This window comes from Zonotrichia albicollis, chromosome 2, assembly GCF_047830755.1.
Source record: "Zonotrichia albicollis isolate bZonAlb1 chromosome 2, bZonAlb1.hap1, whole genome shotgun sequence".
NCBI classification, from domain to species: domain Eukaryota; kingdom Metazoa; phylum Chordata; class Aves; order Passeriformes; family Passerellidae; genus Zonotrichia; species Zonotrichia albicollis.
In genome coordinates, this window is record NC_133820.1 from 19,326,789 (window position 1) to 19,343,609 (window position 16,821).

The 16,821-nt window shown below is 42.8% G+C and overlaps 1 protein-coding gene across 3 annotated transcripts in view; it reads right to left on the reverse strand.

Annotated features, from left to right (window-relative positions):
• USP9X (ubiquitin specific peptidase 9 X-linked) overlaps positions 1 to 16,821 on the reverse strand; it is a 96,228-nt gene that overhangs the window by 69,113 nt on the left and 10,294 nt on the right. For all 3 annotated transcript variants that reach the window (XM_074534532.1, XM_074534531.1, XM_074534530.1), the window contains exon 2: positions 2,281 to 2,534. In XM_074534532.1, the coding sequence (XP_074390633.1) occupies positions 2,281 to 2,376 (96 nt within the window). In that variant the 5' untranslated portion in view covers positions 2,377 to 2,534. The remainder of the gene's footprint in view (positions 1 to 2,280; positions 2,535 to 16,821) is intronic.

Sequence of the window (16,821 nt, forward strand, 5' to 3'; positions counted from 1 at the left end):
GGAAATGAGCAGAGGTCAGCATGGATTCATTAAAGGTGAATCATGTCTGACCAGCCTGATTGCTTTCTATGATGGAGCAACTGCCTGGATGGATGAGAGGAGAGCAGGGGATGTTGTTCTGCCTCAATTCAGCAAGGCTCTGGCACTGTCTCTCACAGCCTCTGCCTCCACAAATTCAAGAAGCGAGGACAGGGTGAGTGGACACTGAGGTGGACTGAGAAGTGCCTGACTGGCAGATCCCAGAGGTTGCTACTTGGTGGCACAGGGTCCAGTTGGAGGCCTGGCACCACTGGTGGCCCCCAGGGTTCAATACTTGGCCCAGGACTGTTTTACTTATTCATCAATGGCCTGGCTGAGGGCAGATACCTCCTCAGAGAGTTCTCTGGTGGCACAAGGCTGGCAGGAGGGGCCAGTACCCCAGAGAGCCCTGCAGCCCTTGGGAAGGACCTCGACAGCATGGAGAGATGGGCAGAGAACCTCCTGGAACCCAGCAAGGGCAAATGCAGGGTCCTGCCCTGGGGAAGAACAACCCCAGGCACCAGGACAGGCTGGGACTGACCTGCTGGGAAGCTGCTCTGGGGAGAAAGACCTGGGGGTGCTGGTGGACAATGAGCTGTCCCTGAGCCAGCACCGTGTCCCTGTGGCACAGAGGGTCAATGGGACCCTGGGGTGCATTAGGAAGGGCACTGCCAGCAGGTCAGGGAGGTGATGCTGCCCCTCTGCTCAGCCCTGTGAGGATCACCTGGAGTGCTGTGTCCAATTTGGGGCTCATCAGGACAGGAGAGAGGTGGAGCTCCTGGAGCAGGTCCAGCAGAGAATGGCAAAAATGATGAAGGAACTGGAGCATCTCACTGAGGAAAGGCTGAGGGAGCTGGGCCTATTTAACCTGGAGATGGCTTAGAGAGGATCTCATCAATATCTGCAGAAAGGTGTCAGAGGATGGGCCAGACCCTGCCCAGTGATGCCCAGCAACAGGACAAGAGGCAACAGGCAAAAACTGAAACACAGAAGTTCCCCCTGAACATAAGGAAGAACTTAACAGTGAGGCTGACTAAGCACTGGAATGGATTGCCCTGAGAGGCTGTGGGGTCTCCTTCTCTGGAGATATATTGTCTGGTCACAATCCCCAGTAGGGTGGTCTAGGGAACCCTGCTTGAGCAGCCACCCTGGATTAGATGACCACCAGTTGTCCCTTTGAACCTTACCCATCCTGTGATTCTCACTTTGCCCCCTGCAGTCAGCAGGGCAAGAGGCTGGGAGGGGACACAGCCGGGAGAGCTGACCTGAAATGACCCAAAAGACACTCCATGCCACAGAGCATGACACTTGGCAATAAAACAAAGGGGTTTTTTTCCCCAAGGCAGCTGTTGCTTGGGGACTGGTTGGGCATCATCAGCTGGTAGTGAGTGATGGCACTTGCATCACTTGCTTCCCCCTACCCCTTTCATTTATTAAACTGCATTTATCTCAGCCCAAACAGTTTCTCACTTTTTCTTTCCAATTCCCCATCCCACTGAGGCAGAGGGAGTCAGACAGTGGAGACTTCCTTGGCAGTTCAGGGCCAGGCCTCCCCACGTATCAAAGTACAATTCACTCTCAGGAAGGAGCAATCACTAAACATTATGGTATTAAAAATACCATCTTCACACTGAATTAAATAACAAAGCATAGTTCTTCTCCTAAATGGTTTTGGCTTGACATGATACTGCATCTTCTCTGGTATTTTTTTGCCCAATAAAAAAGAATCATTACACTGTGATGTAATATATGAAAGCTTTTGCTTTTCTTTTGAAAGCAAGGAACATGAGAAGCTGTTCAGGAAGTGCAGTACAATGAACAGAGACCCGGATGCAGCTGCTCTGGAAGGGCTGATACCTGAGTAAGCTGCTTTAAACACAAAGTGCTTTTGCAAAACTGAGCAGAAACTGAACTCACAGATGTGGTGTGGTTCTACCGATCTGTGGCAGGTTCTGCAATGTGGTTCTGAGAAAGCTTCTGGTATTAATCCAAGAAGCCTTTTTATCCAAAACAGGTATGCTTGAAAGAACCATGCCACTGCCTGAAAAGGCAGCATTTTTACAATGCCAGGCTCTTTAACCACATTTACTTTGCCAATACCACTGCCTTCACCCCTCAAAATACTATTGTACTTCCAGACACACACACAGAAACAACTTAACTAGAGGTCTCCAGAAATGTACAGAATCAAATAATTCAGGAACACTATTTCTAAAGAACAAAGTCCTTTATTTTGAGATGAATTGATTGTTAATACCATACCTGATTCTGCTGGAGGGGAGGCTGGGACTGTCCATCAGGAGCCTGGCCCTGGCTGTCATTCCCTCCTACCGGAGAGCCACGAGTCGTGGCTGTCATACTCGACACAGGGCAGATCTTTGCAATTTTGTCTGCTTATGTAGTTGATGTGAGAGAAGAAATTATAGTCCACTTAGTAAAGTTGAAGTACCAGCATATGCTTGCCTTAAAAATCTCCAACTCAAGAACATGCCATCTTGCAGAGACCATTGCATAATCTGGAGAGGAAAAAAAAAAGACAACACGCTGTATTAACATATACAGGAAACTCAATCCACACCTGGAAAAGAACATTACAGAAACAAATACATTGCTATAGAGAATCTTTTATTTTAGACTTATTATTTCTTCTTATTGAATAGAACTGACAAAGTCACATTTGAAATATTTAACATCATTTTAATGTTCTAAGTAAAAATTACACTTACAATCACCTTTATACCATTGAGGCACTGACACACCCTCCAAATGTGTGTCTGTTTACTCTGTTCAGATAAATGTGTGCAGCTCTTTGCTCTGACTCTTTAGTGCCTGAATTCCTACAGCAGATTCTCCATCTGAATTCATGGTGCTGCTCAAGGTCTATGTAGAAATGACTTGGTTAAGAGCCTAAAAAGCCAAATTTGTAATCTTTGCAATACTCTCCTCCTGACAGTGTCTAACTGCAGATGTCAGAGGGAGCTGAGAGACTGATTCTACTTCAGCTGAGACTAACAGAGACCCTGCAGCCAAACTCCTCTTAGCACATCAGTATTCACCCAGGGAATTGGACTTGTATTCCCTTTACCCAGCATGTGCCTATGAAAGCCTGGGTCCACTGGCCTTTCAGCCCCACTATGAAGCCCATCACATCCCCACCACGTGGTTTAGCAGATTATACGAAGAAAATTGTGACATCAGATTTGTTGAAGTTGTAATGCTATACCAACAGCTCCATATTCACTGTGTTTCAACTTCACTGGGTTATATACAGACAAAAAGAGCTGCATCAAGTTTTAACAGCAATTGCACTCGATAGCACCAGGCACTGTATAACCACAGAAGCTGAAATGTAATTTCCCAGAGCAACTCAGACTTCCAAGCACCACATAAAACGAAAACAGTTCCCAGGAAGTTAAAAAGCCAAGTAAGGTGATACAAAGAGTTGTATGAGTTTCCAGGAAGATGCATTTGGCAGTGCTGAGTTCCTGATCCAATCACCAAAACCTCAAGTTAACAACTGGAGTGAAATTTCTGTTGTAACACCATGCATATTCCTAAGTGTTTTATTACGATGTCTCATCTCAAGTTAAGTTTCAATGCTGTTATCTTTCTCCAAGACACTTTAAAATCTTTTCTTATATTGTGTGAATTTGCAAGGCCTGACATATACAATAAAAATTGACTGAATACACTCTAACTCCTCTGCCTAGTCTCTGGTATTAACAGCACCAACAAACTTAGACATCTCTAATAATGCCATTAGAATAATGTTCACTTTTCAGTAAAACTGTACTGTTTCAAAACACTCAACTGTTATCCATCTCTAGCTTTCATAATTCATATTCATAAGGCTTAGTAAGCCTACTAAGTCCAGAACAAATGCATTACCAACTCAAAGCTTTCTTTAGGAAGAAACTCATTTTTGAAATGCAATTTTTGAAATGAATGTATTCGGTATTTAATTTGTGCTTTTTTAAAAATGCCCTCCTGAGTATTTAATTGTTTTTTTACTGATGTTTATATAGATCACTAAGTAGAAAGTACCAGCAAGATTAAGTTTTCTGCCACATACATATACACAAACACACACACTGCAGTCTACTGCAGTTCAATGCAGTCAGTTCTGCACTACCTGATGGAGGTTTGGAGGTACTCACACAAACCAGTGACATCAAACTGCTGCCAGCTCCCACTGCACTGTTCTGCAGCCCTAAGCCAACCCCACCACAATAAACCTCCTTTCATCACCAGCACTCTTCCTTAACAGGGCTGGGTCACAGAACAGCCACATAAAACACTTGTGCTGGCACAAGGAGCGAGGTAGCAAAGAAGCAGGAAAATGGTAAAACAGCTCATTTCAGCAGCAATCCTGCTCCAGGCTGGCTTCAACTGCAGCCAGAGGTGCTCACCAGCAGCTGTGGTTCCAAAACAGCTGGTGCCAAGGGCAAGCTGCTTGATTTCAGCTCTTCCCTACCCTAATGCTTTGTGCTGAATTCTCATGAAGTGAGCTGCTTCAGACTCCTAAAGGAAACAACAACAAAAGCCCACCAAATGTACAAAGACTGGTTATTTTTCAGTTTCTTTAATTATGTGAAGTAGTGCACTGCAAGGCCAGAGTACTCACCCTAATGCCAGCCAGGGAACCAGGACAAACTGCAGCTCTCCTGCCAGACTGACTGACATCAGTGTGAACTCACCCTCAGATTTGCCTCTGTGCTCAGCTGAAGGATGTGGGCAAAGCATTCTTGTAAACTCCATTATGCTCAAGGCAAGTAATGCAACTTAAGAAGATTCAAGAAAGCTACAACTGAAATAAGCAATTTACTCAAAATCTTACAAATTCATAGAATGAAATAAAATCTAAGAAAAATATTATGAATTTTGTAGATGCCAGTAAATACAAAACATTTACATGAAGGACTCATCTATTTTTTTCTTCCTCTTATTTAGGGATTGTTTGCTTTACAGTCTAATGATGATTCTCCATGCATATTATTTAAATTACACTCCCAGGAAAGTGTATTTCAGGGCTTACACAGAGTTTCACTTGTGGTCATGTGCATTAGACAAGGCCAACTTCCTAAGTGAGTCCATCACTTCTCCCTCCAAGTTTATGTGACGTCCTCAAGACACACAATAGTAACTTCAAGTTATGCTGCAGCTAACTAAAAACATTCCATTTCAAATAAATCATCTGAGTGGTTCTTGTAGTTAGAGGCATGCTCTCAATTGCAGGGAGATCCTTGTTCAGGTATTTTCCTTTTAATTACAGAATATACAAACATACTTTCGTAAATGCAATTAAAATCCAATTCAAGCAATTTAAACAGTATTAGAAGGCAGTGGTTCACCAGTCCTGTTTTCAGCCACTCATTCACCATTTCTGTTCCAGAGAAAACATCAAACTGCATGCCCACAGAGAACACACCACTGCTTTAACCTCTCTAGAACTAATAAAGCATGAAACTTCGAATTCCCATCACTTCATTAATTCAGGCTATCCAATTCAATTTTTTAGAGTTACAGCACATCAAGGCACAGTTTGGCTCAGCTCAAGAATTGCCTTCATACCTGTCCGGTTTATCTCGGCTGTTTGAGGGGCCTGGGAGGCCCGGAGGTGGCCCGGAGGTGGCCCGGAGGTGGCCTTGACGCAGCCCGCGTATCAAAGGACAAGAAGAGGCTTCAGTTCTTCTTTCTGGTTTTATGTTTATTAATTGTTTATCTAAAAGATGTTCTTTCAGCCTAACAAAGATCCGCTCAGCAGTCAGCCATGGGCACACTGTGCCGTCCCACGGACCGCCACGTATCTTTATACCCCTAGTTACGTATACAATATTTATCATTTTTCCCCAATACCATCTATTCTTATAACTCGGTGTACCCTTAGTAATAACCAATCCAAAGGTGCCACCGTGGCCAAAGAAGATGGAGGAGAGGAGGAAGAAGAAGGAGGGCAGGACACACCCCAATTCCTCCATCTTGCTCCTCTAAACCCCCCTGTACATAAATCCTAAACCCTGTTTCTTACCCTCTAATTAGCTAATCTTTCCACCCTTCACCCCGGTGAGGCCCTCTTATCTTCATACAGGTGTCGTCTCCCGTGTAGGGTCAAAGTCCTGCCACCAGACACTTCTGGCTACATTCCAGGACTCCCGGGCCCCCCAAGGGTGGTCCCGGGGGCCCTGCATCCCAGGACTCAAATCCTGAGATCCCACACATACCTATTTATAATGAATTTGATCATTTATAAACAAATGTAAACTGATGCAGTGACATATATGTATAAGTGTACAGATAGCACAATAGAACATTTCAGCTGAATTCTAATGCATACCCTGTTAGTTTTTATAAACATCTCATTTCTACTATTTCTGATTTTGGATTCAGCACACTATCCTAGAATCAACAGAACACACTGAATTGGAAGGGCCCCACAGGAATCATCCAGTCCAACTCCAGGCCCTGCACAGAACCATCCCCAGTCACACCATGTGCCCAAGAACATTCACCAAACGTTTCTTGTTCTCTGCCAGGCTGGTGCTGTGAGCACTGCCCTGGGGAGCAGTTCAGTGCCCAGCCACCCTCTGGGGAAGAACCTTTTCCTGATACCCAACCTAAACCTGCCCTGACACAACTTCAGGCCATTCCCTCGGGTCCTGTCAGTGTCCCCACAGAGCAGAGCTCAGTGCCTGCCCCTCCTGTTCCCCTCACAAGAAGCTGTGACTGCACTGAGGTCTCCCCTCAGTCTCCTCCAGGCTGAACAGAGCAAACACCCTCAGCTGCTCCTCACTCAGCTTCCCCTCAGACCCCTCACCATCCTCATGGCCCTCCTTTGGATATTCTCTAAGAACTTCATGTCTTTCTTACATCATTGAGCACCAGCTTAGGGCGAGGCCACCATGGAGCAGAGCAGGACAATCCCCTCCCCTGCCCAGCTGGTGATGCTGTCCCTGATGTCCCTCCAGGCTGCCAGGGCACTGCTGACCCACCTTCAACTCTCCATTGACCAGGACTCCCAGGTCCCTTTCTGCAGCACTGCCTTCCAGTACCTCACTGCCCACTCTGCCCATACACCCAGGGCTGCCCTATGCCACAGGTACAAGTCACATTAAAAAAAATTACCTTTACCCAAAGCTCTGAATGGATGTTTTAACACAGGGTCAAGATGGAGACAGAACCCTGCTAAGTGACAAACTCACTCCACTGCTGCTAATCAAGCAGTTTATGAGGCTATGAAGACTGAGTCAAATGAATCCTACTGACTCCTGCTTTTGATGCCAATTGAGAAAATTCCTATTTGACATATTTTTCCCATCTCCTTTTGTCACCCTGATCCACCACTAAATCCCAATGAAAGCCAGTTTTGGCTCCACCTGACTCCCTGGAATTTCAGCAGCCCCAGAAAAAGACAACTATAGAATTTTTGACTCCCTGTGGTCCCCATTCAGAAGGCACCAGCCAGGAGCTCCATGAGAGGAGCCCACAGAGAGGACACCAGGCACAGCACTGTCCTCCAGGAGGGGCCTCTGCTTCCAGACTCAACCACCCAGTACAGCTGCACACCTGAACCTCAGCTTCCACAGGCTGCAGTCTCATGCCTACATGGCAGAATAGGTTCATTTTGTTTTGGGGAGAAATCAAGCTTTTCAAAAGCCAGGGGAAAAAAATCAGATGTGGGTTCCTGGATAAGTGGTAGGTAAGAAGCAAACATGTACACAACACTCTGTTACAGCATGACACAAAGGATGGCATCTCAGCATGCAATGATAAAGGAACAAGTATATTTTTCTAGTACAGCTGACTCCTAGAATGGCCTTCATTTGAGCTTCTCAAAGTCTCCCCATCAAAAGTAACTGAAATACCCCACTACATACATCCCTTTTCCCTGAATTAAAATACAGAGTCTCAGAAAAAAGGAAATGCAAGGTACCAGATGACAGAGGCAGACCTCAAAATACATTTTACTATCCATGAGCCTTACCTAAGCCCTATCTAGGGGGACAGAACTATTTTTCCTTGAACTGGAGTATTCTGGTTATCCACAAGTGAGGACATATGTCACAAAATCTACTTTGCCATGTGGTAACAATGAATGCCAGAGTAAGACTTGCTTAACAAGTAACAACAGAGCTTTCTAACAACCATACAGCAATGTATTTACAGAATGATGTTCCCACGAAATGGGAGCTCACAGATGTGCTTCATTACAAGTGTGATGTGTACAGCAAACAGGCTTAACAGCAGCAATACAAATTTGGGGTTGAAAGGTATCACTGATTTGTTTCATACAGGATTCTAGGAGCTGCCTTCTTATATCCTTAATAAGTACTGACTCATCACAAGGATTATGATGTGATTCTAGTTTAAAAATTCTAGACTTCTACCCTATGCCTTTATTTCAACCAGAACGACTTTTCAACCAGGAACACCTCCCCCAAATCTGTAACACTGACCTAATTCAGTAGTTACAACATACAGACACCCCCACACATTTTCCATTTTCTTTCCTCCCTGTGCCTTGTATCTTTCAGGAAGGAGGAAATTATTTACATAATCAGAATAGAGAACTGGAGGTCACAGCATTTCACTCATTAACACTGACATGCAGTGAAAGTGAAATGCATTCAATGATTAATACAAAACCTGTCATTAAGCTACTATTCAGAAGAGCAAGAAGTGTCTAACTATCAACATTTAAAAATACTTGATAAGCAGCAGTCAGAAAATGTTATCTCAAATAGCAAATATTACAGAAAAAAACCCTTTAAGCTCCTTCTCCTCCTAAAGAAGTGAGTGTATATGAGACATAGTCAACTGCATCAGGTTCCAACACAAGTTCAAAGCAATAAATGTCTTAATGGTACAGTACAAGAGAGAATTTGAGTAGCTGTGATGGTTACAAACTAAACTATTCTCACTGAAAACCAGGTTACTTCAAGCACCCTTTTTTGGTGATCATTCCACATAATACACCTGAAATTAGTAATCTGGCAGCATAAGCTTCTGGAACATTGAGAACATCTATGTAAACATACAATTCTATTTGCCCTCAAATTCAGATAACAAAATAAAGGGGAATTGTCCTGAAACCTTCAGTTCTTTCAGGATTCTTTTCTTTTTAATTTCAAAACTTGGTGTTGGGGCTAAGCTCAGCTAAGATACACCTACTCAACAGTATCCAACTCCCCCTTGTTCAAGGTGCTCCTACATGCAGCACTCACCTGAGTTTAAGCAAGCAGTAAGAGCACAGAAAGTGAACTTCCAAACCTGAAGCCCAAGAAATTCTAATCAAAACAAACTGGACTCAAGCCAAGGCTGACAACAGGATTGGGCTCTGCACACCAAGGCAACAAAGCCAATATACTCAAAATGTATTAACTCATTTCACAGCACCACAGAATGGTTTGGGTTGGAAGGGACTGCAGTGATCATCCAGTTCCAACCCCCTGCCATGGACAGGACACCTTCCACTAGACCAGGCTGTTCCTTTGATCCAACCTGGCCTTCAATGCTTTCAAGGATGGGGCACCCACAACTTCTCTGGGCAACTTGCACCAGTGTTTCACTACAGGAAATAATTTCTTCCCAACATCTATTCTAAACCTACTCCCAGTATAAAGCCCTTCTCCCTTTGCTATCACTGCATGCCTGTCCTGTAAGCCCCCTCTCCACACTGGGAGGGGCTCCATGGTCTCCCCAGAGCCCTCTCCAGGCTGAACACTCCAAGCATGTCAGTGTGACTTCACAGGAGAGACCCTTCCACGTGGAGTAACTTCCAAAAGACTTAAATAAAAAAGGAAATCCTTTTCATCAAAGGACTGTCTTGCTTCAAAGCAGTAATTGCTGAAGGCCAGGTGTTGAAAGGGAACTGGAGAGCAGCAGCAAGTGTCTTTCTCCAAAAGACATTCACCTGCCAATACTTCTTGGGACATGCAACAGTCAGAGAGTGCACCCCTGGTTACTTATAGAACATGCAGCTTTTTCACAAATAATGTATTGGAAGGACAGACCTTCAGATCACACCCTTCATTCTAGCTACACATAGAAAAAACAGTTTCAGCTCCTGTTCTGAAGTGTTTAGCTCACGTGACAGTGAACAGAGACAAATCCAAATATACAGCACTCAGTCAATGCCTTGGACAAACCCCACCAAATGCTGAGACAATGAACTGATTCCCCTCAGGGAGCTGTGGCCCTGCTGTGCCACAGGCAAAGGGCTGAGCAAGACTGGGCCTCATCCTGCACAGCCACTCCTTCACTCAGGAGCGTCCACGGGGAGTCACACTGGTTCAACTGGTACCAAAACACATCCTCAAGGGTATTCAGGGTATCTCAGTGACAGAAGGAACAGGGACAGAAATGTTCAGCCCCTAAAATTCTATTATTTAAACTACTGGTGTAAGCATTTCCCAGCAATGAAGAAACTACATTCTGATAAGTAGCTAAATAATATGGGGTTTTATGATGGGAGATGAAAATTTTAGTTGTGACAGTAAAATAACCCAGACCTTTCAAGAACAGAATCCAGTAAATATAAAAAGCACTGGAAAATGTGCAAACTTACTAAGTGAAGTAAACTTCCTAAGTGACTTCTATCTAGTAAATGCAAAAATCTATCTTAAAATGCTTAAATTGTTTGAACCATGACTTTCACTTACTATAAAGCCCTTTTCTTGAATTCCCAATGAACATGCAAAGAAGTGGGTAAGACTTCCTTCCACCTTAGTATTAGAAAGAGCTATGCTAGGAAATACCTTCAAAACTAAAACAACAAAAATATCAAAGAACTTCAGAATATAATTTGTTCCAGTCAGACCCAATTCACACTGTTATATTTTTTCCAATTATGCTACAGTTTATTTATGCACAAAGCTGTCCTTCTGCAACCCAAAAAACGTGTTCTTGGCAACAGAGCCAATCAGGACTGAGCTGATGCTTCAGGTCCAACTGAAACCCAGTCTTTGCCACAGAACAGTTCAGGCAAGGACAAAGAGTACATTAGCAGTTGGTAATATATCATCTGTGTAGTAATTGTTATTGCATCCTTACATCTGTCACTACTTCAGGAAAACAGAATGTCTGAAGTTTGCACTGAAGACTGATTAAATGCTCTTGGTCCCTTACTTCTGATTGTTAAACCCACAGTTTGGTCCTGGATTCATCCAATTCAAAAATGGATGTGACAGCTACACCTCTGCAAGTCATGGAGCAAAATTCATCATCAAAGTTCAATCACACTTGAGCAAAAGCAGTCCCAGTGTCCTGGGAAGGCACCTGGCATCCTCCCTTCTCACTTGCACAAAGAACACTTTTACTGAGTGTGTTACTCTTTATCATTTGTGCTTTAGGAGTTATGTTTAGAGATGGTTTCTCTATATGTACATTATTCTTACTTGAAAGTGTATCCATAAATAGGTGCTAGTGGTACCAGCTGCTTTTCTTAGCTCTGTGTGCTAATTCAAGCAGTCAGGTGTTTTCTTGCAGCACAAGCTAAAGGACCTGCAAAACACACATTTTGTATTGGTTCTGTTCTTGAACTCCACAGCTTAAAAGCTCCTAACTCTAAATAATGCCTTATTGTATTTATAATTTGGGGCTTCAGAACCAAGGAGGAGATGCCATGTCATGTGGAGGAAATGCTGTAAACTCTTCTCAAAAGCTGGAGGAAAAGGTAGGTTCTTCTGCTCTTCCTGATTTTGTCTGTGTGCCTGATTGGCAGTTCTGATTTTTTTGAAAGGAAAGTGCCAGTTAAAAGTACAGTTTGTGTAGTTCTTGTCTGCTGATTTCTCAGTTCTTTTTCTTCTTTGATAAGCCCAAAAGTCAAAGAGAACAGAAACAGTAATCTTAAAAGGACATCTTTATTCCCTAACTGCAAGGGAGTAGACAAATAGTTGCAAAGCCCAGAACAGCCAGGCTACCTTGGCAGTGCATGGTCTCTCATGCTCTGTAATGGGCTCAGATATTGGATTCATCCCACTGCACTCTCATCTCACTGGAGCAGCAAATTGGTGTGGAGGGAGAACTTCTTATATAATAAGAAGAATAAGAACTTCTTATTTTTTTCTAGATGTAAAAGGCTGTAATTCACAAGTTTCTTATCAGTTCTGGGACCAAAATTATAGGTTTATATTTAAAAAACAGTGCTAAGATTTATTCTTGCAACAAACATACAATTGTGGTGTTCACAGGCAGTTGCTTTTGTAAAATAACTGTGTTTTTTGTCATGTTCACCAATATATACAAAGTTTTCTGTATGTGCTTTGTTGGGGTGAATGACCTGACACTTGGCTGTGTTAGTGCACATTTTATTGTGCCAGGCTTAGCAGATAACTCACATTACTCTGTGATGTGCTCTCACTGTTTGCCACCCCACTCCTTTGGGTGCCATGTGCAATACTCATTAGTAATTTTATAGTTTTATCTATGTAATTGGTAATATATTAACAGCATGAAATTGTGAATTGCTAGGTGAAGGGTTTGGCTAGGAATGTGTTCCTGTTTGTTAAAATCATGTTAATAACTCTGGTTTCACACAGTAAAGGTTCATTTTTTAACCCTATTTTTTCCTGTAAATTTAATCAGACAAGTGTGCTACAATGCAGTACAGAAATTCAGGTAGTCTCTGAAATCTTTTGATTCTCCTCCTCTACTCTGCTGTGGTGAGACCCCACTTGGGGGTGCTGTGTACAGTTCTGGTGTCCCCAATACAAGGACAGGGAACTGCTGGAGCAAGTCCAGAGAGGCACCAAAGTTGGTAAAAGCAGTGGAGCATCTCCCTAACAAAGGCTGAGACAGTTGGGCTGGAGAAGAGAAGGTTGAGTGGAGCCCTCACAGCAAGTTTCCAATATCTGAAGGGGGTGTACAGGGAAACTGGAGAGCAAGCCTTCATCAGGAATGGCAGTGAGAGGAAAAGGAGGAATGGGCACAAACTGAAAGAAGGGAAATTGAGGTTAAATATTAGGAGGAAATGTTGCAGTTTGAGGATGGTGAGACACTGGAACACACTGCCCATGGAGGCTGTGGATGCCCAACCCTGGCAATGCTCAAGGCTCCTTTCTCCTTCCATCATCAAATGCTTGGACCTTTAACTTGCTAAAAGCATTGGGCTTTGTATCAAATACTGGGAGAGTAGTGGTGAAGCCACTGATAGTATCTCAGCTCTGCAATTTAGGCAGGCAGGTTTTGCTGTTATTTTAGGTTGCATTAGATTCTAGAATGTCTCTCTAAGCCAGGTCCTACTGTTAAGTAGAGAACATGGGTCCTGTAAATTCCAAAAGACATCCACAGAATATCTCACTTCTTTTTATGAGTGGGGCACAAACCCTTCATAACTGTTAAGAACTTTTGTACCCTAGCTCTAGCAGGAGATAAACAGAAGATAAACAGAGGATAAACCTCTGAAACTTCCTTGGATGTTGTTTCCTTCTTCTGCTGCAGGGCTCACAAAAAAAGGCTCAGATTTTTTTTAAACACAATTTCGTAGGCAGGATTGATGAAGCTAAAATCATGAGGTATCTACTTCCTCCTTCTATCATAGGAATATTTAAGAATAGAATTCTTTTGTTCATTTGGACCTCCAATGATCATCTAGTCCAACTGCCTCAGGATTACAGATAATACTAACTGCAGACAAAAATCTAAAAAAGCTAATTAGAAAAGCTTAAATCAAACACTCCCTTTGAGGTACTGGAGCCATTTAATACTGTTCACAATTCCAATTCTTCCTACAGAACAGAGTAAAAAACAAAATAACTCTTCAACATTCCATGCTTGGGAGACTGTGCCAAACCATACCGAGGTTCAAATCCTCACTCATGTTCAGTGCCATCCCTGGCCTTGGTTTCTTCCTGAGATACATAAACACACTGTGGATTCTGTAATTTCTGATGAGATTCATGCATTTTATGAGGCCACTGCTAAGTGCTGAACAGCTTTTGCTACCTTCATTCTTTCTCAAGTATCTGAAGGGAAGGATAATGGCATTGCAGATTTGCCCCACTTGCAGCTTGTAAACATGGCCTTATTTATAGTATATATACTGCACTTAAGGCTTTGCAAAACTCAGGGTACAAATATTTGAAATCTTGGCTGCAATCATTCAGCCAGTAAATCAGGGATATTACTACAATGTTGTTGTTACATGTTACCTGTGCACAGTTTCTCAAACCCTGCTTATGCCCAGCTCCTGATGGGTCACTGTGGTTTGCAGCACCCAATGCCAACACTGCAACTGGACTGCAAAGATTCTGGGAGAAAAGTGGAGTTTAAAACTGGCCTGTAAAATTAAAGCTCAGCCCTTCTACCTCACTTCATGTTCCCTATGGAAAACTTAATGGCTTCTCTAAACTATGTTAAGAAAATCAATTAATTGTAATGGTCTTTACATCTAATATTCTGTGACATTATCAACACATTATGGAAATTTTCACACAATGTATAAAACCAACACAACTTACAGCTTGGCTAATTGCAAATAATTAAAGCATGATACAACACCTAACACAGGTATTAAGCTGGAAGCAGATTACATTCTTGAATCATGAAAAAAACAACTTTATGAAATACCTAGATTTTTTAAATGCTTTAAATTCAAATATGTAAGCATTCCTGTTACTGTACTAGCATTAATTTCACTTTTTTTTAAACTCTACTTTTCATGTAATGTTTAATCAGCACAAAGTAAGCACAAGAACCCAAACTCTACCATCATTGTCAAATGTAATTCAAATACCTCTAATACAGAAGAAAGTGGCACCAGCATTAAAATTTGTATTTCAATAAGCTCCTTCACAACTATTTAACAAACTCAGCCAAACTTCCAACCAGTTCCAACGTACCAACTGCCTGCTCAGCCTGGCGGTTTTTGTGCTGCTCTGTGCCAGATAACTGCAAGTAAACATTTTGACATTTTCTGCTCTCTTACAACCATTTCAGTCAGAAGATACTTAGCCTGAAAAATCAACCTTGCACAAGCTCCCTAGAGGTGTTACAAGATGATAGCTCATGTCTTTTAATATTGTCTGTCTTAAACGTGCTCCATTCCAACCAGACTTGTGCAAGCCCATCTTCCCAGGCTGGCTGAATGCTCCAGAAACCCCTGAATGCTCCAGAAATCCCTGAAATGCTCCAGAAACCCCTGAACGCTCCAGAAACTCCTGAATGCTCCAGAACCCCCTGAAAACTATCCATCTGCTCCAGAGAACTTGTGTAACAACTCCCCTTAAAAATCCTGGCCTCTCTATAGGGAAGTAAGAAGTGGCAACAGAACAGCAGTTTTGTTTTCTGTGCTCACGATCCTTCTGCCAAGACAAAAGGCTGCAGTTTGATATAAATGCAAAAAGATACATAGCAGAGGAGGTTGGAAAGGAACAAGAAGCCCCTAGAAAGTACACTAAGAACAAAGCAGGGCTGGAAATAGGAGAATTATTTCCACTATGTTCACTCCCCCCCACAGAACAAAGAAGTGACACCCCTGTCCCAGAAACACACTATTCCTATATCCACAAAGCCTATTTAAAAGCATGTCATAACCCTCTTTAGTGAGAAATGCAGGAGAAAACAATCAACTAAGGGAAAAAACAATCATCCTTAGGGCTGAGGATGGGTTTAAGAATTCTGTTGCAGCTATCTGAAAACCAGAAAGTCATTCATAAAAACCACAGCCCACCACACACAAAATAAAAGAATCCACAACACACACTGCTGCTGCTCTCCCTGCACTGAAATAATCCCATAAACTGCCAATCCCATAAACCCCCTGGCTAACGAGCCCTCATTCCATCACAAACCAGCCCACAAAGCTGCCAGCTCTGAGCTGAGCCTACCAGCAGAGCCAAGAGGAGCACTGGGCCTGTCCTTCTCAGGGACAGTGCTCAAACCAGCACACGAGAGAGTGACAGAACTCCAGTAAGGTGGTTTTGCTACCACAGTGTGTGCATGGATCTGTTCTGCCATTGGAATCTCAGTGTGCAACAGCAACCTCATCCCCCAGTACAAGTATTGTATCCTGATTTTAGAAAATAAGCCTCATTGTATTTGTGCATGTGGACAAGCCTTCAGTCAGTGTAAAGCCTCCCAGCCCATCTGAAATCAGGGAAGTCTCCACTGTGACAAAAAGGGAAGGAGGGAAATCCTGCTGGCTTCCATCCTAACCACTTTTTCACCCCTTGCATCACCACATCACCAGCCAGATCAAGAAGTCAAGCTGGCTGAAAGATGTCACCCTAGTTTTTTAAGATTTTCTAAGCCTTCTGATGTTGACATTCTTGTAGTGAATTTTCTCAACACACTTTCTGTAAATAACTCATTGTTTTTCATTCCTTTATGGAGGAAGAGAGAGTTGATAGACTGTTTGACCAGTGTCATTGCAGAGGTGTCAATGTCACTTTCCAATCCACCGTCACTTTTGTAAAACTATAAATATTAGAATCAGAGAAAAAAACTTCCTTTTTTTCCCTTCACCTTGAGAGCAGCAGTGTGCTTGTGTTCTCTCGTGTCTTTCAGCAACAGAAAGGTAACTGGAGGATAGGAATAAAATCATTTTAGTTTTCAGCTGCATCAGAAGCCATATGAACACTAACAATGGCAGGAGAAGCAGGAAGAACACATAACCATGAATAGAACCAGCCCTTTCAGCATCACTGCAAATCTCTCATGAAATTACACCCCAGAAGAGAAGGGAAAGGGAAGGAAACACAACACAGTCAATTAGAATTAGCACATATGTAACTAATATATAATCAAGGTTCATGTACATTATAGCACAAATGAACCTTTACAACACAGAAAAGTCATAAAGAGCAA